This window comes from Anser brachyrhynchus, assembly GCF_964034855.1.
Source record: "Anser brachyrhynchus genome assembly, chromosome: 3".
Lineage (NCBI taxonomy): Eukaryota > Metazoa > Chordata > Aves > Anseriformes > Anatidae > Anser > Anser brachyrhynchus.
Window position 1 is genome coordinate 25,568,042 of NC_137696.1, and position 26,137 is coordinate 25,594,178.

Sequence of the window (26,137 nt, forward strand, 5' to 3'; positions counted from 1 at the left end):
GGGCACCTCGTCTACTGTAGTCACTGTGTGCTAACTATACCACTGCTTCCAAAAACTGTTGTGGATTAGTTAAAAGGTCTCCTGAATTTATTGTAAGATAGGGAAGGGATCCCCATTTCTGATATGGCTTTACTGAAACTACTCGGTGAGCACGGGGAGCAGGAGGATAAAACAAATGTAATGTGAATTCTCCTCTGAGGAGCAATAGTTTTGGAGACCTGCTTGAAGAGAGAGCACACAGTCCTGTTACAGTTATCAAAGTATACACATACTTAAAGACTTGTATTTAAATGTCTTAGAAGAATATGATAACAACAAGAGTACTGCAAACACTTTAAACAAGGCATTTTGTGACATTGTAGTGTAATATTTTATGCTGGATAATAACCACCTAGAAAAGAAATGCCAGTAAGAAGGTACAACTCTCTAAGATAAGATATTAGCAACCTTAATGATATTTTCAGAAACAAAGTTTTTGCATTCACCTGAGCAATAACAATGCTATCAAAAAGAGCAGTTCAAAGAAAAGAACATACAAAACCCATGAAGAATGAAGTCTTATTATTTTATTTCATCTTGCATTTGTGTTGTTAAAGCAAAGCATTCTATACATATTATTAGCTATTTACTGCCATTCTACACCCATTATTGACCTAATTGCAGAAAGATGGATGCAGGGACAAACTTGTTAAAATAAGCATACTGATAATGCTTCTCTGACTTCAACAAATATTTATTTAAAAACAGGATTCTGCCAGAAACCGCTCATGTGTTTCTTTTATTAACAGTTAATGGCTTAATTCACAGAACTGAAACACAATGAACATGTAACAAAATGCAATGCCAATAATATTGTATGCGTCTTCTTTTTACTAAACATTCTGCATAGGCAGAATATTATGTTAACAGCTGAACTACCAATTAATCAAACACCTAAATGAAAGAACCTGGTGAGTGATGGTAACTTTTAGATACAAGATGATTCCATATCTATTTATGTAGGCATAAAAACCTTCAGTATCACAGCCATTAGGAATTATTATCTGAAAATACTTTTATATGTATTTTAAAATAGTGTGAGCCAGCTTTATAGCACGTGTCATAGTATGATTGCAAGTTAGGTATGGGAAAAACCTGAAGGAAAAAAATCCAAGTACTTTGACTTGTTTCAAAGCCAACTAACACTGCGGTGGCTTAAAAAAGAAGAAAAAACCAAAAAGTGACGCATTTTTGTTTTGTTTCTTAACACTAGCTTTAACTGTGCACAATTACACTACTGGAATATCTTTAAAATCACTCCTGTGAGATTGTGGAAAAACAGAAAAATGATGGTGTGAGTCTGAATGGGAATTTTAATGTGACATTAAAATGTCTTGGAACGCTAGATTAATATATTTTAATAAATCAGTTTCTTCTACAGCTTCTACAAGATGAAGCTGACTGTTAGCTGTGGCATCTATAGGAATACCTGTTGGAAAATAAAGGTTTACTTATCTCCATACCAAAATCATTGTGACTAGTTTTAACGTCTAATCATTTCTAACACCGATATAAACCAAAAAGTTTTAAGATTTCTGATCTTACTAAATAATTCTTTGATTAAGGCTCTTTATTTTTATGCTCAAGTGTATCTGTTTGAATGGATGAATAGAGCTGAAAGCTGAAAAGAGGTTTTCTCTCAACAAGTACCCATTATTTTCCTCTTATCTTCATAAAACAGGAAATATTTTCAAGTACTTTTGGAGCTGCAGACTGATTTCTCGAGGAACTACTATGATGATAAAATGCACAGAAATACCTCAGTGTTACATATGCCATACTTAAAATTTCCTACCCAAGATATGTTGGAGTTGTAACCAAAGAACAAGAATGAATTTTTAAGAGAGAATCAATATTCCTTTACAGTTTTTCATATAGAGCAAGAATAATTAGGTCTAATATATTCATTTCCTGTCCTTAACTCACATGTTGCAAAATATTTGAAGGAATTTCTGATTGTGTACAAGACAAAGAGGTCTTCAGTTGCCCTAGCAGTACATTGCATTGAAAGAATGGGAGTGTGCCACATAAATTCAATATTGTAAAAAAAACAAAAAACAATTACAGAAGTGAGCACCTCTGCTGTCTGCAGAACTCCAGGTTCTTGGCCCTTTGCAATTACGTGGCCCTGAAATTCTCTGGGTATGGAATGTGTTTAACTCAGTTTGGTTGTGCAAGAGATATTTGAGGTGGCTAATTTACATTAAGCTATGCCCCAAAACCTTCCATAAAAGTTGCTGTTGATTATAAATATCAACCCTGTTTAAAATTTCTTATCGCGTCAAAAGGTAAAACCACACAATGATACCAGGGATTCAAACAACAATAGATCTTCTGAAACTCAGAGAACATGTGCATTCAGCTATCATTAAAAACAATGTTAGGTACTAATCTTTTACTCTAGGTAATTGTGAAAGAATGTTCCCAAACTGACAGCACTCACAGTGGAAAGGATGAACATTACTTTTAAGCAAATTCAGTGCTATAATGCTGCTACTTTTTCTTTTCCTAGCATTATCTTTGTGGAAGTAATTGGTGAAGCTGAGAAAAAGACAAGTAATAAAAATACTTCTTAAAATTCATCACTATATTTCACAGTCACATGAAGGAAGCTGTGCTCCTCTTATCCTAAGGAGTCATCTTTGCAAGCATCTAGAGGTAAATATTTTTCTAAGCAGTCCGGCAGCACAGAAGGGGAAGAAAAAAAGACTTAAAAATCAAATCCTGTTCCCTGCGTAAACAGGGTAAACATTGCCAACTGCTACAACAGGGTCAGGATTTTCTCCTTAGTCCATCTGAACAACAGTTTTCTTCAGCCCTATCATTTAATTTTAAAGTAGAATTTGTTTTATACTGCAGACCAATAGTGCCCTAGGAGCTTGATTGGTTACTGCTTAATGAAATTACTTCTGCTGACATTAGATACATTAGGATACTGATTAAAACACTTAATGATCCCTCTTGATTTTAAATTGCCAGCTTAGATTTGTGAGATGCCAAAGTATCTTTTCCCTTCCTTTCCTCCACTCTAATCTTGCTTCTCCTTGTCCTTTTTCTGTTTCTTCATAACCATTAAAGATTGTGGCTCACTCAGAACAGCACGACCACAAAACGAACGCTGAACACTGACTGCATTGTTTAAAATATGCCAAACCCCAGTATATAAACACTCAAAGACAAAGTCATCTTTAAAATACAATTTCCAGGTTCAAAGCCGAAATTATTCTTAAATGTGGACACACTGAAGATTACTGATATAAATAGAAATCCAAACTCAGAATAAACTTTAAATTTAAATATGTGCTGAAAAAAGATAATCCTGTGAATGTAAAAACAAGTATAAAAGGTTTACTTTTGAGCCTGAACGTGGAAGACTGTGATACACTGCCAGATAATGATGTTGGAATGGCATTCCTATGATGACAAAACCATTTTTCATACTCTTACACAAAACTGTATACCATATCACCTTCCAGTTGGAAACGTGTATATCTTATGGGCAAAATGACAGCTTATCCTCAAATACTGTTAAACACTAGAAGTATTAGGTTTGGAAATTTTGCCTGAAAAGGGGGAAAACACAATAGCTGTATAAAGTTCCATTTTCCTTGACAAATCTTATCAAGACTCTTGAGATGAAATTATACGTACAAAAAAAATTTGCTTAGATACTAAAACCTGCTGTGTCAGAAGCTTTTATGAAAAGAAGTGAATGTACTGAATTTTATGCTGAATACAAACTCTAAGACCGGAGAAAATAAAAAAGTACAAGTGTTCATACACTTTAGCACCATTGTAAAGTTAGATTCAAACGCCAGTTCTGCTGCTGTGCCTGTACTTTGCAGCTGGTGTAGCTGATGTGAAGCACAAAGACTTCAGTGATCTTTGAGAAGAGAATAACTGGATCTGCTGATCATAATGAATAACACAAGATAGCAACTTTTTCTCTTGTCTTTTTAAATTATTTTTGATCTTAACTTTTACTTGGCAGCCAGAGTGTATTTCTGTCAGCTAAATCCAAGTCCGAGTCCTTTTGGTCTCTGGATGGCTCGTATTGGCTCTGCTATCCCTTTGCCGTCTGGTCCGAGGCCTGTGCCAGGAGTCCAGCCCATGCTCTGAAGCATTCGGTTTCCAATGTTGTTTTCTGGGATTGGTTGGGTGTTTTCACCTACAAACCCTGAGATTAAAGAAACACACAGCATTAATCAGCACTGCCTGCCATGTGGAGAATAGCAGGATAATCTCCCTTAAAGCTTTAAACCTTCTTATTCTCCTAATTCATCTAATAGGTTGCTAGAACAGGCTGTCTTTGCACATGTTGACCTCCTCACTGCTTATGAGTCTAAATAATACAGCCTAAGGCTTTGCTTTATTTTCAGTGTTTCTAAAGTCTCGCTCAGTTTTTAGATGTGACAAATATTGTTGCAGTCCCTTTTGTATTCCAATACAGTGGGTTTTATGTCAGTCTCGAAGAACATGTACCCCCTTGCACAAGTCTACCAATACACAGACAAGATGGCCCAGATGTCTCATCCTATAAAATTACTACGCCAAGGCACACCATAATGTCACAACCATCTTTTCATTCTCAGCAATATTTATCAATGATCAAGATCTCTTTCAATAAAACATGATAAATATTTTTGATTAAACAACTACAGCTGCAACAGAGAAGATACAAATAGGTGGTCTAAAATTCTGAAATTCAGCCATAGCCTTACACAGTTTCTCTTTTATTAAAGATGCAACATATGTTTAATATATCCATCTTTATTTTTTGGTATTTTCAGTAACATTCAATGCTGTTTACGGGTTTCTTCTTATACAATTGAGATCTCAGAAAAGCTGTGCACACACTACAGAAGAGATTGTCAGGATTGCAAGTATAATGTAACAGATTCATTTTCTTATGACTACAGCGTAAAGAAATGTGAATGTCAAATTATAAAGCTGTTTTTTCCCCCATCAACCAAGATCCTCAAGCTAGACTTTTGGAGATGATGCATGGATAAGCCTTCCCATATGTAGCTGTCTTCCATGAGGAATACAAATGATATTTGTTTCAAGAATTTGCAGTAAAACTTAACGAGTTACACCATACAAAATTTTAAAAAGTGATGAAGCTTTTGAACTAACATGAGCTTTTTTATACAGGCAGCTGTTTTTTCTTTTCAGCTTTTTTCAACACGTTCCTTCCCCCTGATAATAGAACAACAGAACTCACCACATGCCCAGCTTCAAACATTAACTATTTAACTTTCTACCTACTTATTCTGGCATGCTACTTTTTAAAAAATACTGTAGGAGGAGACCATGGTGTTGTGCTTTTGGAGACCACGAAGTCTTCAATCAAGTATTTACTACTGACAAGCAGCTGGCTCATTGTTATATTAACTTACTAAACAGGAACACAACAAAAGTTGAACAAGCTCTTCTGAAAAACCTCATTTAACACACAAACAAAATAAAACAAAGCCCCACAGTGGAAACCCCACACACAGACAGAGGGTCAAAAGGAGAGGTGCATATTAAAAACCTGATAGTGATTGAGATGATGAATGTACAGTACTCAAGCACTATTCACTACAGATCTGTTTAGATTCAGCAAAATGGTGGCCACATGAAAGGTAGGCAGCTTCCAAGCATCTCGGTCCCTGAGTCAAAGAAAAAGGGAAACGTACTGAGAGAAGGCATCCTTTAATACTAGTTTGAAGCTATGCTTAATGCTAGGCTTAAAATAAAGGCTTTTAAGTCAGACGACTCCTGTCCCCGAGAGGGTTCCTCTTGAACTGACCAGCACAGAATTCAATGACCAAGACTTCCTTTCTTTTCAGGCCCCCACAGGCAGAGTCAATTTTCATACAGACAACTCCCTGACACTGCCTGGCATACACAACACAGGCTTTGCAACCTTCTTAGTTATACTTTCTAGCTCAAAAAATGGTGAAAAGAAGAAAGGCTACCATTCAACAAAAGTAAAGGTAAAACCTCACAAGCAAAATCCAGGAAGCGCGTTTTGGTCTACTCTTTAGGACTCCTGGTAAGAAATGGGATGTGGTTCCACTGTCTGTGGGACAATTAATGGGGGAACTTCCAAGGAAAGATCCAAGAGATCCACCAAGCAGTAAAGAACAAAGATACGAGTATATTTTATAAGTATTGGGAATATTAAATGATTCGTAGTGCTGCTTAGCAACAAAGAGAAATGCTGCTAGGATGGCATGCAAAGCACAGCTTGAGTAAAAAAAAAAAAACAATTTTTTTCATTACCCTATTTGGAGGAAAACCCACGGACTTTTTTCCTGCAAAATATATACCTTCCTACATGAATTTCAATTCTCAGGACATCCAGAGCAACCTCACACAAAAGATATATGAAAGAATAATCTATACCATAACATGTTATTTAACAAACTCATCTTTCTATTTTTGACATTCTTTGACATAGGTTGGTTTTTTTTTTCTTCCTGTAACTAACAGTAAAATTGGAATACTTTTTGTTTTTTACAGATATAAAGTGCTTCTAAAATGTATATAAAAATTCTTTTTTACTCCACTGTGCATACTTTTCTATTTCCTGTTAGAACACTAAGACTTGCCCTGAAGCCTTCTGTTTTATTCTTACACTTTGCCAATTTCTAACAAAAAGGAAGAGAGCAGAAATCACCATAAACTTGGCTTCACAACTCACTTTTGGGCAAACAATCAAACAGCGTCCACTGTCTGAAGGATACTGTGATTGGAGACTTTGTACAACAGCAAGAATAAGGCAAAACCAAAAAGCCACCCAACTTGCCTATTTTGTGGGCATGTACATTGACTAATTACTCTTTCATGAAAATAAGGTAGATATAGATAGCTTTTATTTAAAGTCTGAAAAAAGGTTTAATGTATGCAGGACATTCTTTTGCAGTAGAGTCAGTTTTTATCTAAATATATATCTACATCTGTCTTAAATTTTTCAAATGATGTATGAAAATTGCAGGAATGTTAATTTGTAATGTAATATTTTACTTGAGTGAGAAGAATATGGACAGCTGTATTCATAACTGCCCTTTTCCTCCATTCCATGGCCAACGAGCAAACAGAAAAAAAAACAACCTTGCTTCTTTGATTGCATGATGGAAAAGAGCTCTTAAAAATCATGCTACACTGTTTGTTATTCCCCTGACCCTCATTCCTATGCTTTGGGCTTTCACTTTCTAATTAAAATCAGTAATTGTCCTTGTAATATTCATCTTCAAGTTCAGTTTTTAATTCATGCCCATGGCGCTTCTTGGACTAGCCAGTAGGCCCTTTTAAAGAGAATAGTCCAAGCACACTGGCCTTGAAAAGGGCTATGCTACCTCTGGGATGTGTTCAGTCTCGACCCACCCAGGAGCAAGAACAAAATCAACCCATTGCGCCATCCCACAAAAAATAACTACACAACATCGTATTAAGCAAAAAAGCAGGGATGCCTGTTTCTAAGTTTATTGCTGTATGAGGTTTAGTGGTGTTGCAGGAGTTATAAGGAAGTCTTTGTAGTAACAATTTGTTGGAATTCCCCGTGCAGAGCCTTTTCTTTTTACAGACTGAAAAGTCTTAGCAACCTTAATAATCTGGTTCCCGATCTACCAGATGCTAAGTCTGGACGCAGGAGTGGTTGCCATTATACAAGTGAGGAGCTAACACTGAGGAACAGCAGCTTGCTTGAAATGATAGCACTGTAAAATTCCTCCACTTGCATCCCTTCACATCACAATACCAGCAATACACCTCGGTGTACACGAATGGGTGTACTTCAAGGTCTACATTTATTATGCATATGACCTTACATACACGGAACATGGTACCTATGAGAAGGAAGAAGCAAAATTAGCAAGTGAAAACCAAGAAGTCACTGCATTTGTTTAATTTTGATATGATATTTATGGTGGTATTAAAGGCAGGCTTCAATGAAAAATAAAAGTATGCAATTTCTTCTTAACAGCTGTTGAGACAGGTATGTCCTGGTTAAACAGTACACTAGCATTCAGTGCCATACCCTTGATTTTACAGTGATTGCCATGAATTAATTTAATTCCATCTGTAAGCTAAAATCAGATCAGAGGTCTAATGCTGCTGCAGGCTCCACATCTGTTTAATCATTTTTGGATACAACAGCTTGCAAAAGTTCAGGTTTTAAATTTGCTTCATATTTAAGAAACAATGTTACACCAGTGTACAACATCCTCAGCAGGAAACAAATGAGCCTATGTACAGTTTTTATCTGACAGATCCATTGTATTTGAAAAATGCTTCTTCTAAAATACTTAAAAGCTCACCAATTAAGTTATCATTTATTATAGAATAATAAAGGAACTGTGACCCTATCAACCATTACTATGACAATATTTATTTGTATGGTCCAATTTCTGGATAAGACTAACATCAAGTATGTTTGGTTTAAATTGGGGTGAATAAAATCAGAGCATGACTAGGTTCAATCTCTTAAATAACCCTTATTTGAGAAAATGCTTTTTTTTAAAAAAAAATATATATTTTTATTCCAGCTGGAAGAAACAAATGAAGGCATACTGAAGTAATCTCTGGATGCTAAACTATTTTTGATGTTAAGAAAATGTTTTTTTAAACAGTTCTGAGAAAATGACACTGTACAGAAATATAGTCTTGGCCTTTCATCTTTCTTTTATATGATTAAGACCTGGGAGTAGAACAGCAATGCCTTTGCAGAGCATACCACAACTATTATTTCCTCTTCTATCGCTCCCAGCAGCCTTAAATCCTTTAAATCCTTTCCTAGAAGGATCTCTTTTTGCTTGGGTAATTTTTGCAATACATGGCCTGCTAACCCTTACCCCCTACCCTGGATCTCACTTATGTCTATCACAGCAGAGTCAGTCTTTCTACCTCAAATCTTCCAAGGAGCATTGTGGATGGTAATTCACTTGCGTAATTGGCTCAAGAGATGAAAATCTTGTATCTGCCTCTCTTAGCCACTAATCTATCCAGCTGACTGCAAGCCTAATTGGCAGCTTGTTTAGTAATTTGGCTCCTAAAGTGTTGTATTGATGTTGGATAAACAGCCAATGGAAGGCGAAACGATACATGCTGCTTCACTTTAAAAGCTAGTGCACTTTCCCCCTCATTTTCTGAATGCATTTAATATTCCATCTCTTCTTTTTCTTTGCTGATTCCTCACTAGACAGATGAGCTCAGAACAGTAGGGACTGATCTTGATACACAATACATTTTAGAAGGAATGTAATCAAAATAACATGTCGCTGTAGTGCATCTTTTTTTTTTTAATGCCAGTTCTCTCTAACAAAATGGGAATCAGACTGCCTAGATGCTTAAAACCGTTTTGGATAATTGTACAAAGTCAGCAATGTGACATAGTTGACAGCCATACTGGTATTTTTAACATCAGTACCTCTAGTGTTTTTCACAATTCAGTATACTATAGCTGCATAAATAATAAAAAAAATCACTTATGAAAATACCATATTATTTAGCTAAGTATTTGAGATTTGATTTTTAGACCAGACTTTTACGTATGCTTTACACTGAGGTATCAAACACTGTGTCTAAAGAACAATCTTAGAATAATTATATTCCCAGTTATAGCTTGCGCTGTATTCTGCTCTAGCTGGCACAGTGTTAAGAACAGCAGAGAGGACAGAGTCGGAGCCTCAGTAGGTGCTGGAAACCTCCACACCTACCCAGCAGTCACAGCACAACACTGTTAATGTCAGCGCTGCCAGAGTTTCATTCCTACTGCCCCACTGCTGGGTGTATTAAAGGAATGGTTGCATAATTGCAGCATGGATAGATGCATCCTTCCCTGCACTATAGACCCTAAATTTTATATTAATTTCCAACCTTCCCGATGTAAATCCACACACTGATGAAAAGTCAGACACTGAACTGGTTTAACTGGTCATGTCTAGCACCACAGTTCACTTGGAGCTGGGCTTCCAGGTGTTCTTCCCCTCCCGTGCTCTATCAGACCACGCTGTGGGTAAAGTACCTCTTGCCTATTCAGTCTTTACTAACATTGGCTGGAGAAGGCCAGAATTAGTAGAATCCCATTTATTCCTTGGTAAAGGTAATCTCTTGAAATTCGAGCCTGTCTTTTAACTTGGGTCCAAATGGGGTCAGCTTCACTCCCCAACTATACTGACAGAAATACTCACTAGACTTCATTTCAGAAGAAGCGTTTCCACCAGGAAGCATTCCTAAATTCTGCTCAATACACCTAGAATTTACAGCAAAATCGCTCCCTTCTAATAAGCGTTCCCTGACTTTTCTGAGAAGAACTGTAACCCTGCACTGAATCCCACAGGGGAAGAACTTAAACCACAATAATATTCTCCAAATGGACAGCTCGGTTATCATCAATTTCAGCGCAAAGATTGAGGAGTAAATGGATATTAGGACTACACCCATTATGGTAGCTATAACTGATCTTAAAACAAATTGGGATGGAGTTCCAGGATACTGGAGGTATTGGGTAATAGGCACTTCTATTGCCTTTCTGTGCCTATGTGGTTTGGAGTATTATCATCTGTCAAACTAAATATAAAGATGAAGATTAATTCATTAAAACTAGGCAAATACATCTGCATATTCATATGTATATGTATATATATATATATATAATGTATTATATAATGTATTACTACAGGTTAAATAAGCATTTACCTATTTATTAGGGCCCACGCCTATTCTGCTAAGTAGTACACAATAATAAATGCGAAGAACAAAACCAAAGAAACTGAGAACTTTACTTAGACTTCTGGCTAAAATACATGAGATGATAATAGTACTTAAATGACTCTCGTTTTGGAGGGCTTTCTAATAAAATGAAGATCTGGGAAGACACTGAATTACCCCATTCCAATTGAAATACATAAAAATTAAACCACATCCTGCAAACTGCTTTGCCATGGATCTCATCCACTCTCTTTAAAATGTAATCCTGTCACTTACATAGCCAGCAACACTCCCTGTGTTGGTAATGAAGACATCAGAATGCAAATCTTAGGCATGAAATTTGCCTTGGCAATGTCAAGATATATGTTGACAATAAAAAAATCAAAATTTCCTCATGTTGTAGTGGAAATGAAAGGTGAAAATTTTCTTTATGGAATCTGGAGTATTACAGGTATCTATGAGCTTTTGTCAGAAACTTTTCTAACCAATCACAAAGCTTTTATAGAAAAACAAAACACGGAAGTGCGAAGTTCTTACTCAAAAAGTAAATTGCATGCTAACAAATCCTTAGGAAATGTGATTTTGCATAATCTATAGCAGGTCTATTTGCAGCACTGATCCCTACTCCTTCAGGAGGGAGAAAAAACAGTCACCATTAACTAAGAGGTTGCTGTAGAGACCTGGGATAAGAAGTTACACTGACTGAGAAAAAACTGCACCTATTTCCTCTGGGCATATTTTAACTCCCAAACCTTTCCTGGTCGAGAAAAGTCCTTTGGTATCAACATAAAGGAGGGTGACAAAAGCGTCATGTGCCACTTTTATTGGTTGAGTTCTAGGAATATAAAGTGTTGCTCATTTCATTAACTCTTCCCCGGTAATTTGAAGGATTCCCTAAAAAAGGAATCTTATATTAAATGGGCCTGAGAAAAATATTTTCCTCTCATAACCTGCCCTTTATTTACACGATGAAACAGGTCATCTATTATGTGCATCAGCCCATATGGAAAAGGCGATGATTGAAAAAAAAACACACCACCAACAAAAAAGCATGTAAAATGGAGGTGGCTTCTCTGTGGGGCACCATTTTTTTTTATGGTACCTAGTGGAGAAAGAGCAGAACTTACTGAGCACCTGGAGGATGAATATTCCTATTGACACCTCTCAGCTTCATTGAAAGTTATGTCTTATGCATACAATCCCCTAATGAGACATATCTTTGGAACTTGAAAAAGCCAGGCTTAGCCTTTTTCTGAGCAGAAATTTCTTAAATACTGTCTTTAAGGGCACTGGTGATATTCTCTGTTAAGACGGTTTACGATTCTTGAAGGTGAAGTCCAAAAGGAGGTGATCTGAACGCTTTCCACAGCCAGAAAAAAACAGCTATCTTAGGAAAGACTCCCAGAGTCATTTGGAGATTTATTTTTGAATCTTTTGCATTTTGGGAGAAGAGAGCATGTAGAAAATACACATACAGTCTTCTGCTGATCTGAAAGGTTCTTCTGGACTTTGTATTGGCTGAGCGTGGAGCCTGAAGAATTCTGTCTTCTCTCCAACTTTTCTCTATATCATAAGAAATTCCTTAGCAAATTCCCAGTATAAACTTAGTTCTTGTTGCATTGTGGATCTTTTCTTCTGAAGTTTGCTACTGAACTCTCCTCATTACTCTGGTGACCATATGAAAGGGACCCTGCCTGAACTGATGACCTCTGTTCAACATTAAAAGTCTTTTGCTCTGCATGGACAGTGGTTTCAAATACTGTATGGCACTCCCTGATCTTTTAATTTTTGAACTGATTCAGAGAAACAATATGATACCAGAAGAGAAACGAAACGGAAAGTCCCTAAAATTCAATCTCCTGCAGAAATCAGTTCAAAAAAAAAAAAAAAAAAGTATCAAGGAGTATCCATATGCTGGAAGATTAAGCAGCTAGGCTTTGTACCCCAGAAAGGACCTTGGTAGACCAAGGAGAAGAAATGCAGTAAGGTGAAGTGTTCACAACAAGCCAGTGTTGTATTGCTCTGTGAAAAGTGATTTCTGTCTATGGAGTTGTACATTTAGATGGAAAAGCAATGAATCAAACTAGAAAGAAAGTAGGCATAAAATAGTTTGGCTAGCGTTTTGGAAATTTACTGCCAGTTCAACCAAGTCAGCAAAAGTTTTCCCTTTCTTTGCAACTATCTCAGGAAGTTGACCTTCACTACAAACTTACCCTCAGACACCTCTGTTATCACACTGTAATCACAATCTTTTTCAAATCATCATTTTGGTACTGCAGATATTCAGGCCTGATTTTTAATCACTGACATATTAAGCATCAGCAAAATAGTTTGCTTAGCTGTTCCGTTGGCAATTTTTAAAAAGGAATGAAAACATGTACCCTTTTGATTACCTTGTTAAAGTGAGTCATGATGGCATTATAGGAGTGTTCAGTATTTCTACTGTAATTAAGAATCTGTCATATTTTTCATTAAAACACATTATTTAAAATGAGACACTTAGCTTGGTCATTTCAGTCTGTACCAGCCTGAAGGGTAGCAACGCAACATGCCATCCAGACAAAGATGTTAACATCTGGAACGTGTTTTTCATAAAAATTATCAGTCTTAGTTAAGTTGCCCATAAAATGCACAATAACATACATTTTTTAACGAAAAATCTTTGCATTTTAACTACAAAAAAGCTTTATCTTTTTTGAAATAGATTTGGCAGACTTTCTTCCTGCTCCAAACCATGAAGCACACTAATGTAAATATCAGAAAAAAAGATTGTTTTCAAATAGAAATAAATGTTTATTTGTAATGCATACAAGCAAAACTTAAACTTTTTAATTCTGGATCCAACTTTCTACACTCTGTAAATTAAGTTATTAACATCCCACAGATGTCAAGCAGAATTTGCACACCAAAGAAAATTTCCAGCAAGCAAGATTTAGAGGTTTCTAAGTAAAAAAATAAAATAAAAAAAAAAATCTAAAAGGTCCTGGGGATTGAACAGGAGTGGGTTGAGAAATAAAGCTTGCACAGAAGATGACAGTCACTAGGAAAGGAACTGGGGTGAATGCATACACAGTATGTGAACATGGCATCTGAAATTCTGTAGCATCTACTGGCTTGATATGAGACTTTAACTAGGTAATCTAAGATGTTCACTGAAATTACTGTAAGCATTCCTAATGCATGCGTGTCAAGTATAAACAATACTTTACTGAGAATGTCCTTTCTCTTGCATACAAATTATGATTTTTTTTTGTTTTGTTATTATTTTCATTGGTATTGGAAGCCAGTTTTGATAGCGTTATTTCCATGATAATTTATTAGCTTGCCTAAGAGTTTTTTTGCACAAACTTGAGGGCATTGTATTGCTGCAATGAAATATGTCAGGGTGTCATCTGAAATTGCTCTACTGCTCAGGTAGCTGGAGAGGGTATAAAGTCATTGAGAATGACCTGGCCCCAAAACTGACTGCTGAATCACTGAAATAATATTGATTTCATGGAAGAAACTGCGCAAAAAAGTATATATTCATAATGTATAACACTTGATTCTTAAAAGAAATTGTAGGAAGTAAACATTTTTTCCTAGTATCTTATTTAGTTGATAAACCAATTATCTATCTAAGCTCTGGTAACACACAGATGGGGCTTTATCAAGTATCCAGAAATCAGAATATTTATTTTAATAAAATAAAAAAAGCCAGAATAGGACCCTACCGTCTCAGTACTGTCAGCTCCTAACAATCCATACCTAATATTATCTCCCATTTTCTTCATTGCTTTTCAACACAGCTTTTCTTCACCTTTACAAATGACATATCTCAAACTGTAAAATGCACTGTGCTGCTCAAACTTTCTTGCTTCAATAGTTTCTCATTGCTGTACAAGTAAATCTACATCCTTTGTTACTAATATACACAAACCTATTGGTATGTGACTTTGACTCCAGGCTGAGAACAGGCTATAAATTTAGAAATCAATATCTAACTCTATCAATATTCATTTTACTTTTTCAATACAAAATACAAAGGTGAAAGAGCAGTAAATAAGCTGGAGTACTGAAATAAATTGGGTGTTCTTGTCACAATTAATAAATGTTTAACCAATAACACTGCTTGCTCCAGAAGTCTATAGCTCTGTAAGATGTCTGAAAGTAGCAGGTGCTACCCTTGTGAGAATCAAAAACAGAGAACATATTTCAATACTTCATCGGTATCACCAGTCATTCCTCCTGGTACTACCGAATCTAAACATTTAAATGACTATTTGCAAAACTGCAGAGCACTACAGGAATTACTGTACCCAGTGTCATTTTTTTTTTTCAAAAACCACAGGATTTTGAAAATACCTTTTTTTTTTTTTTTTTCCTTTAGTGGATTGGCTTATATTAGGTGAAACTTTACTAAAATGTAGCATGTGCAGCTCAAGAAAAAAAATGCAGTTAATCACTCATTTACAGACAGCCTTTCAGGTTTCACTATGATGTTAAATATGGAAGATTATTAACTTCTATTTTCCAACTGGTGTTCAAGTAAGCATATATATTTTTTTCTCTTTCTTTCAAGAAAAAAGTTTATCTACAAATTCTTTTGTATAAAATCTACTTCTTCTGTTCCTATACCTTTGCTAAAGCCACTGAAAGGAGAATAATTCAATAATAAACATAATTGTTCTTTTTATCCTTATTTCCAGATATATTTCCAATTCTACCCTGTTCCTTTCATAAAATGGTATAAAATATTGACACGTACAAACAAACAAGGCCCATAACAGTTGAACAATAATTTAGTTGTAGCAAGATTACTAGTGAAGAGAACTGCAATTTATAAAATGTTACACATTACCTACGCATATGTAAAAGTTTACTCAAAGTTTACCAAAGTTTATATTTGCTTAAAAATTTACAGTGATGAAATGCAGAAAAAAACTTGTATGAGTACACAGTAAAAATCCTCCTTCCTTCTGTAAAGAGCAAAATTGAAAAAGATTACCTTGAACTTGAAAAGAAAATAACCCTACATACTAGTTAAAAGGTACCTCATATGATACCTTTACCCACCATTATTCTCTGTCACCCTCCACATAAAAGAAAGTCTTAGAAATTCACAACCTCTGAAATTGTGAATATATAGATACATAACACTGAATATAATATATTTGCTTTAGTATCAAAATATTGGCTTTGCAAAGTTACACAGAGGAACCAGCTTGTAAAATAAAATACTGAACGCTGAAAGCCCAAGGTAAAATGAGTAATAAAATGAATTTCATGATACTTCATACCCTCTTAGTACAAAATGACATCCTTTAGTACTTGAAAGTTGTGAAGTGAAAATCACCTTGTAGAAATAATTATATTATTCTCTCTTCAGCCATTAAGTATTTTTCTTTCTCACTTCACATATGTTCAGAGTCTTAGAACCTGACCCAGACATTCTCTTTTTCCATACTGCTGCCACTAAGGTGCTTTAATAACATTTTTAATATTATTCTTGGTCTGTTTCTGCCACTGAGGTTTAAAACAATGAAATTTCAGGAGGGGGAATTCAGCCGGAATACAAACACTAGGCTTCTCTAAAGAGAGATATCTAGAATATATTTGAAGATGCATTGCATGTGTTGCTATAATATTTGATATACGACTACCATGTGCAATCCAGATTTACATATTACCAATATAGAAAAAACCTCACACAGACACACATGCAGTCTAATCCTTCCAGTATGCACAGATATAATTAATACAAACAAACTGACAAATGTCCTATAAATCACTGCTAGGTATTGAAAAAGTCATTTCACAGCTGTGACATCAGCAAAATACATGCAATGGTTGTGACCTCGCATCTGTAAAAATCTTTCAGAAATGTGCTTGCAAGCTGCTTCCTATTTAATCTACAGGACTGATTTTAAAGCTTATCTCCACATTTTCAATTGTTTGCCCAAGAATTCACATCCTGTTTTTATGGTATAGGATACTTATTATATTCATATAAATTCCTCATAGAAAAAAATATACCTTATGTCTTCTAACCTGTAATGCTTAAACAGACATGAGCAGTAATTTTTACTGCCTGTGATTCTCAGTATATGAAAAAAAGATTCTTTAAAGTAGTGCTATGTTAAATAGATCTAGAAATTGGGAATGTCTGAGGGAGAACTAAGAGTATATTTCTTTCTTTAACTCCATTAACAAGAAGTAGGGATAGGACAAATCTGAAGTTACATAATAAGTTACTGAATTTACCCAGCGTTTCCCTGGGTCACTGACCTACTGCTTTGTATTTACAGATTTAACACTGTGTTTTGTGTTCTGTCCCACTGAAATTGGTTACCTGTGGGTCCTGGCAGGGGAGCAGCTTTCCTTCTCCGTTTGATGTCTCCCATGCACAATGATCCTAAATGCACACTGGTTTGCCTGCAAGTAATTATAGGAGAAAACTATTAACAAAGGAAGAAAAATGTCACATAAATACACAGCTTGTATAATCTGAACCTATATCAAAACATTCAGCCAAGATGAAGCTGCACAATGAAGCTACCAATCTTGTTTATATCGAAGCATAATTATGTTTGTTGACAAGCGCTCAGTATCTAAATGCAGCATCATAAATTGTTCCTGGAATGAATAATATAAAAGGAATGCTTTTTAATTTTCAAAACTGGTGATCTTTCTAGCTCAACATAAAACAAAAACACTGTTGCTCCTGACAGGAAAATAGCTAAGATTAATTATCTAAAGAGATCACAATATTGTTGGTAAGCTATCAATTGGCTAGTAATGCCTAACTGTCAGAACAACATTTATTACAGGAAAAGTATTATCAATTTCTTTTAAGGTAAGATGAAGAATGAATGAGAAAACATGAAACAGTAAACTCTTCAAAGGTATATGAAGTCAACTTGTAGCACACCAGTTTGCCCTTTCCTAATTCATTGGCTAGTTGTGAGAATGATATAACAGAGCACATTATCCAGTATGCACATTAAACAATTATGAATTTACACTTTAAGACTGGAAAATTGGTGGGGCTGTAGAAGCTGGCAGACAAGCACTTATTACACTCCAGCCAGGTATTCACAGTCAGGTACCACAAAAGAGGGTAAATTTGGAATTTCCAAATATTGAATTTTAGGAGATAATCTTAAAGGAGAATTTTAGTAATGATTTTTCTTACAGTAGTGTGCAATCCCTGTAGAATGGAATATATGTAGCCTGCATTTTTTTTTTTTTGTAAAGAACTAAAACAGAAATGGGAAAAAATGGAGTAATTTGTCACACTTTTAATGTTTCCATAAATGTTATTCAAAACCATGAACTTTTTACCACAGCAGCGTGGGTGAAAGTTGGTAAAACTACAAGCTGAGAACTGCATCTGATAGTCTACTGTAGCACAGTAATACTCTGTCACTCAAAGGATCTGGTTTCAGGGTGGGTATATGACCTATCCTTTACTTCATTTATAAACATTTTTAAGCTGTGCTGCATCTAAATGAATAGCAAATGTTCCTGTATGTTGAGAGACCTCAGATCTGCTCAATAATGTAAAGAGGGAAAACAATGTCTTGATAAAAAAAAGCAATGTACAATCTTCTACATATTTAAAAAAATACAGTAAACTAATAAGAATGTACTTCAGTGCTTTTATTTAAATAGTAAAATATGCCAGTAAGAAAGATACACACAGAAGTGCACTCTAGCTTCACTTATTAAGTCAACTATTTCAGCACAGATTTCTCTTACTTTAAAACAAATTTTTTCTTCCTTAGAGTTCTTCTAAGCTGAAACTGCATCTGATTTTAACATCCAGAAATTAAATGCAGTACAACCAGGATACTAACGTGGTGCTAAATATCAGTTCTAAATTCAGAAAGAAATCAATAATTGTAACTTTTCCATAACTGACTGTACAATAAAGAAAATTAATATTTAAATAAAATATGGGGGAATGAATATTTAAGGGATGTATATAGCACTGATGTTAAACCTGCAGAATAAGTCGTGTGGTAAATGATACGTCAAACACTGCGCAACTCTGTGTTCTCTCTTTGGAATGAAAAAGGGAGAAAGTGTCCAGGAATACAAGCAGGATGAAAGATAAAAATTAATAAAGTCAGGCAATTGAACCTGAATACCCAAGCTACAGGAGTAACAGCTAGCAGCATTTGAGTTATTTTACCCAGAATTGATTATCTGTTACACTACATTGAGATATCTAGATTATTGATCTGTAAGATTATGGTACTTGGGTCTCCCCACTTTTCCTCCAGGCACACCAAATAGAGTTGCAACAAATAACACTAAGTAAGGACTACTTTGTTATTGTTGTCACCCTTCATGTAGAACACAGCAGTTACTTTTTAATTTAAATCAATGAATGTCTGAAAGGCAGCCTTGTTCCTTCAGCCTAAATGAATCATTCGTCTTTGCAAAGCGCAGCAACCCAATCACCGGACAAGGTGAGAGTGGGTATTTCTTTGTTGTCGTCGAAAATACCATGTGCCACAAATAAAGAACAATACGCTACAGCCCCAATTAAGCTTTGTCAAATCCATTTTTATGGCCGCTAACATCAAACCTCAGACTAACTCTCAGTGCTAAAGCTGTGTTGTTTACTTTCACCAGGTCTCACCGTCTGATCTGCGCTGCTGGTTCAGATTGCAGCAAAACAAAAAGCCAGGGCTTTTAAGAGGAAGAGACAAGAACTATCACAGTTATTGAACTGGCAGGTTGGATGAAATGAAGCATTATACTTCAGCCACACAGTACGTTTTGAACTGTTAGTAATGGAGGTATTAGAAAGCAGGGAGAACTCTGACCCTCAATCAGGTTAAGTTCAGCATTATGTTCCTTAGCATTAAATCAGAAGAGCGAGGATTACAGAAAGGAATATAGCTATTTGCCTGACTTCTCTCTACTTATCCCTAGCTTGCTTCTAGCTATCGTTTATAAATAGTACTCTGGAGGGAAGCTAGGCATTTTATTAGGGAAAAAATAAAACTTGTTAAGACCACCTTGCCTGAAAACTTGGCTTTTGACGTGCTGGTGACAGGGACTGGAGCAAGCAGTGTCAAATGGAATAATTTTTAAGGAACGACAACAGGAACTTGTCGCCTCATTGTATGCATTTACAAATAGAGGCTTTCCAGAGTATTAGGCCTAGTTAAAGCTGCCCTCTGGATAAAAAGTGTTCCTAAGCAGCCTCAGACAAGCTTGGGAGACAAACAGATGTGACTGTGGTCCCTGGCGTTTGGCAAGAACACTCACTGTCAATAAGAAAAATATGAGCATGGACAGGGCATCAGCTGCACCATGGTGGAGCAGGCCTGCAAGTGTCACAGCCGCGGCAAACTTGTGGCAGGGGGGAATCAGAGGGCTGCAAAAGCCAGGCTGGTGTGAACTTATGCTAGCATGCCAGGAATTGTTGTTGTTGTGTCATGCCTCAACATATTAAACAAAAACACCGGAAAAACTACTGTCAATTTTTATTTATTTATTTAAATCTCGTGTGCTGTATTTACATTCTCCATTCTATGTGGTAAATAAGAGCCTCAAAACTGAAGACAGACTGGGGAAGGCACTAACAGCAAAACAAACAAAGAAACAAAAACCTTTATGGAAATAATAAACATAATGAAAAGTAGTTTTGATACAACAAATATGTTTCTCCTCTGTAGATAAGCAATGTCATGCAAAGCAATTCACACACATCTATACATTGCTGTGACAAACATTCACTCTGACAAATTTTACTTTCTTCTTCTTAAATAGTTGTAGCCTCCCTGCAATTTCTTTTTTCACGGTACTTGCCCTTGTTATGGTAACAAGCCAAGAATTGTCTCTTCAAACTCCCCAAATAATTCTATCCATGCCCATGCAACACAAACTTCTCTTTTTCCATAACTGTCAAAGCTCAAGAAGAAAGTATTTTTGATGAGTGCCTTTTTTTTCTGCTGTTACATACGTTCACCTCTCCAAAACATTTCTAGTAGGTTATTTCAGATTTTTATCTAACCCGACCTTTGCAGCCAATGGACCGTTTGGTTGCATCCCCCAAACAAACTGCTGTGGGATGGAACCTACAGCTGCACTGTTCACTTGGCGATCCGCCTTGTGAGCAACTGAACTCAGACAGTGGTTCCTAACTATCTCATTAGTAATTATCATCTTTGCTGCTGTTGGAGTTAGAAATTCTCCAGCCCAGTCTCTGAGAAGGCCTGCAAAGACCTGGATCTATTAACACTGACATTCCAAGTATAAAGAAAGAAAGAAAGAAACAAAAAACAAAACAAAACAAAAAAACAACACAACACCCAACATAAAACAAGCAACAACAAAAGAACAACAAAACCAACCCCAACCCCTCTCCCCCAAATTAAAAAAAATCCTAATAAAATCCAATAACTTATCCATAGTCTCTTCAGAAAGAAGAAGTGAAGATAGTGTTACATAGCAGGTAGCTTCATATGTACTAGTACAACGGCCTTGTCATGACTGTCATCCCATTTGGGGGAACTCTGTGTACTAGTGCATTAAAAACAAAATATTTGCATGTTTATTTTATATGTCTCATTGTAAGATGTCTGTTGCTCACTTTACTCTTTCTGCTTTTAGCAGCTGTCACTTTCCTTGCAAGCTGCAATGCTTTGATATCAGAGCAGTTGCTTTTGTTAATGCACTGTAATTGTGTTCAGCAGTTACAACGTCATTGAACGCAAGCTTCATCTTGTCCCCCAGTATATTTACTGTCAAACCATTTACCAGACTACACTATGACATTGCTAAGATAACTTGTAAGTAACGGAGACAATGGTTTTATGCTCTGTGTCAAAAATGCATAAAAGTACTGATTGCTAACAAAGCCAGATGTGGAATATTGTGTGTTTTTTGTTTAACAATGTTTATTAAATTTCTGTGCTCTGATTTGGAAAATCCTATGCTGTATACTATTATGATGTACTAATGTTTTCAAGCCTGATTTCTATATTGTAATTAGGTGAATCTGCAATGATCAATACTCGTCTATCCATTCTATTCCAATTAGCATCTCTCTCACCTGAGGAGCAAATTCACTGCAAACAGTGCCACATCATTCTGCCACAGTATCAATGCATTCCTGCAGATGGCTGTAGAACTCTTCAATTTTATCATCACAATGCTTTAGGTAATGTAGAGGCTTGACAAAAGTTTAAATGAACTTCTTTAAAAGAGATTACAATAAGACAAGAGTTGACCTGTTTGCATTTTAGAAGGGACTTGAGAGAATTATTCTGAAGTGGAGATGTAACTGTCACTGTCTTTTCATAGTCTTAAAATACAGCTAAGTAATAGATATGAATATAGGTATCACTGAAGAGAGAATGCAGTGAGGACCATGACTCACTTTAAGCTTGAAATGGTTCTTATAAACAGAAATTGAGCAGGGAATATGTGAAGCAATGTTCATGTCAGCAGCTAAAAATTAAAAACAACAACAACAAAACAAAAAAACAGAATTCACAATTGCAAAAGATAAGAAAACCAATAAAACGATTAAAAATGAAGTGTGTTGCACAACTCAACTTTACAAAACTAAAGCATAATCTGAGCGAATCTCCAAATACTCAAGTATCTTCAGCATGAAAATAACACTGAAAAGGATCTCAAATTCTTACACAGAATGGACCTGTAGCACAGACTCTCATTTATTACATAGCTTAAAATGCAGACACTGCTGTATGTCGTGGCCAGTGGAAGCACATGTATTGGCACTGCTTAAATAGAACTTGGATGTATTTTTAACTCTTACTCATTTTTAACTCTTTAACTCAAGACCACCCAAGTCCATAGAACAGTTTATCATCAGTTTGGAGGTAAATACAATTTAAAAACTACTATGTATGTTTTACTAAATGTCCAATCACACTACTAGCTAATTAGATATGTTGAGCAAAAACTTCTACACTTCCTTTTGACTAAGTCTCCAGAAGTATGAACCAAAAGTTACCACTCACCTTCCTGCACTGTCAAATATACAAACTAGGCAATCGGTGTTGTAAATCTGTGAAGATGATGCTGTATTACCCTAAGATTAACCAATAATTCTAAGCTTTGCCACTGGCACGTACCTCAGTATAACCACGGAAATAACGCATGACGATTTCATAATATAACACTGAAATAAGAAAGGCACATTTGCTTTTGAGAAAAAGAATATGAAAAACAATGGTGAGGGAAATTTATAAGGGTAGATTTACTCATAAGTCTTGAATCTCCTCTTTCCCATGTAGAACACAGCTTGGTCAAAATGTGAGCACAGCCCCTGGTCTCCATGTGAATGCTCAGAGAACAGTAACCCTGTAGTAACATGTGCCCCATGAGCAATTACATGGATGGAGCGCTCCTTGTCTGTACTGAAGATGGTACCTACATCCCACAGTGCATGTGCAATCCAAGTAGATGTGCAGGACAGTACTGTGAGGTCATTTCCATGGATTAAATGACAACTAATAAGAATGAACAATATAATGTTCATTCAACAATGAAGCTTAGGACTCCAGATCTTAGTGTAATGATACACAGCAATCTTGAAAAACAGTCCAGTAATGTTTTGTTAAAAGTATTTGAGATAAATGTCACTCAGTACAAATTTACCTCACTTAAGGTCAAACCAACATCTGAAATCTATTTTGTTGTTTATCATAGAAACACCATATGCATGAATGCCTGCTGGCATTCTGGGCACAATGTATTAAGTGCCAGAATGGTCACCACAGTCTACACTAAAGCTACCATGACAGCTGTGTTCTTGGTGAACAATTCTTCAGTTAATCTATCTTCCAGAAAAAATACATTTGGTAATGGGATGGCTGAGATCATATGCTCCGAGTATACCCGAGGTCTATCCTCTACCTCCATTATACTCTTCCTGTGCATTAGAAGGATTTCATGGCTTTTATGGAACTTGAAAAATCTGTATTGATTATATTCAGCACCAAGAAACAGATTCCTGGAAATCAGAAACTTAAATATCTCCCATTTGCTTGATTTTGTTTTTAATATGTAACATCGTTCACAAATTTATACACATTCCCTTAAGCTAACTTCCTGGAGGTTGTAGAAAGAACACCCCTCCCTCTCTACTTCTCTCTTGGCTAGGAGCAGTAGACCAATACTGCTGCAAATTAGTCTTGTCTGCAAAATATGTTAAAAGTTTTTACAGAAACTTTATTCAGTGCTAAAGAATTGGCAAAATAACAATGAAATAAACATAATTTGCAGCATAAACATTAATTTTTAATGGTTATGAAGATGAATATGGATTTCTTCTTGATATCACTTTCTCAGACACCATTCACGTGAAATCAGTGCCACGCTTGATTCCTCTACTTCCTTTACAAACACTGAACGTTTCTTCAAACTTGTCTAAAGAATGATATCATCTATAGAACAGATTGCAGCATCTGCCTCCACAAGTGTGAAAAATATTACATTAACTACAAGAGCTATGCACTGTATTTTTCTTTCACTAAATTTTAAACAGATGTGATAAAACAATGCAACTCTGTCAAACTCTTTTCATACTAAGCCAATCTGTTCACAACGTAACTTTAAACATAAGGGTGACATACCTGTTTTATGGAAAGTCCTAGTGCAACCCTATTATGAATGAGCAAAATACAATTTCCTTCTGCCCTCATAAGATTATCTCATCACCAAATACTGTATCCTAATATCTTCCTTTGTGCTATCTTTTTCAGCATTTCTAAGTGTCATACAAGTAGTCATACAAGTTGTCCAAAATTTATCTAACTCTGCAAGCCTACACAGACATAGCAAACACAATGGAAAATAAAAATTTACACCACTACAAATGTTGTGACACCTAATCTCAAGTCACTTGTACTTTGTGAATCAAGAGTCTCTAAAATTTTGTTCTCTATTAGAGGCCTACTGCCCTCAGAAAGGATAATGCATTGTTTTTTCTTGTTTCTAATTAGTAATTTAAGCATATGTTCAGCATTTAACTCTAAATGTTTGCCTTTTCCCCAAGCTCTAAGACAGCTGTCCAAGATGTGAATGCCAGAAAACATTTAAATATCAACATCTGTTGAATTATGTTAATTTAGTGTAATATAATTGGGCATGAGTTGGAATTGATCAAAAGTATATGAATTACACAAAGGCAAATCCAAACCAGTATCTTGGTGTACGAACAAGTCACCAAGGCACACTGAGGAAATAAAATCAAAAAATCCACTTCTGTTAAAAATTAAATAGCTAAAACTACAGCTTTCTTCAACAGATTACATGATTTCACATTTTCAAGAGAGGAAACGAATATTTATATCAGAATATTTCAAAATATTTATGACAGGACGTTCCAGTATTATTTTGAATTGAAGAACCCCTGATAAAAAAAATAGTAATGCTGACATTTGTGTAATTAGGAAAATGTAGTTAGGAAACAGGTTGTGGTAATATAATACCATTCTGTAACAGGGCAATATTGTTCTACAAATTCTAAAGCAAACATGGTTTTGTTCTCTCTTCATCTTGTGACAACGTTGTTAATATCCAAAAGATATGGGTCCTGATCTATCTCTGAAATGACTTGGAAAACATCTTTTTGACTTGAGCAACAACCATGGCTTTGAACAGATACTTCCACAGAAGGACTAGATAACTTACTCAGCTACATTGTCTATTCCAGGTATTTCTGAATACATATTTGTTTGCTAAGTATGACATTCACTAAATATAGTCAGTACAGGACAAATGTATGTTGCTGAAAAGACTTGCAAAACATGTCTTACCTACAGTTCTGGATTATATTCATATAGTGTTAAGTTAAAACATTGCAACCATTAGTACCACATTCAAAAATCTCTTTTAGAGCAGGTAGAGAACATGAAGTGACAGTGTAAAAATCCATCACAAATATCTAATATAATAACTTAAAAATGGAACAAGGGAAATATATGGTTGAAAGCACTCAACTTTTATGCCAATTTCCTTCTTTGCCTCTGTGTGGAGCAGGTGAGCAAGCATGGACAACTGGATTGCATTTGGTCCACTGCGAGAGACCAGTAATTCAATTCATGCAAGTAAAAACCAGCACAACGTAATGATGTTCAGTTGGCCATTCAGACCTAGATCTAGACCAGTGATCCAGAAGCTTTTTGTCATATTACAAACAATACAGTTGGTTGTTAACCTACTACCTTTCAACTGGTTCCAAGAAAACAACTCTAAAGCTGAACCCCAGCTTCATTCTCCTCAGTTCTTCTACTTCCATATTTTTAATACTATACTTGACAAACAACTCTTTAAACAATCTGATTGTCTGGCCAAGATAGCTCTTATAAATCTGACAATATTATGATAAACAAATATATGATTGTGTGCACGGAGAGAGGAGGGG

The 26,137-nt window shown here is 35.7% G+C and overlaps 1 protein-coding gene across 2 annotated transcripts in view; it reads right to left on the reverse strand.

Annotated features, from left to right (window-relative positions):
• Positions 1 to 544: 544 nt before the first annotated feature.
• GPATCH2 (G-patch domain containing 2) overlaps positions 545 to 26,137 on the reverse strand; it is a 123,232-nt gene continuing 97,639 nt past the window's right edge. For both annotated transcript variants that reach the window (XM_080585047.1, XM_080585048.1), the window contains exons 9-10: positions 17,069 to 17,151; positions 545 to 4,216 (exon numbers count right to left, since the gene is read on the reverse strand). In XM_080585047.1, coding sequence (XP_080441173.1) covers positions 4,047 to 4,216; positions 17,069 to 17,151 — 253 coding nt within the window. In that variant the 3' untranslated portion in view covers positions 545 to 4,046. The remainder of the gene's footprint in view (positions 4,217 to 17,068; positions 17,152 to 26,137) is intronic.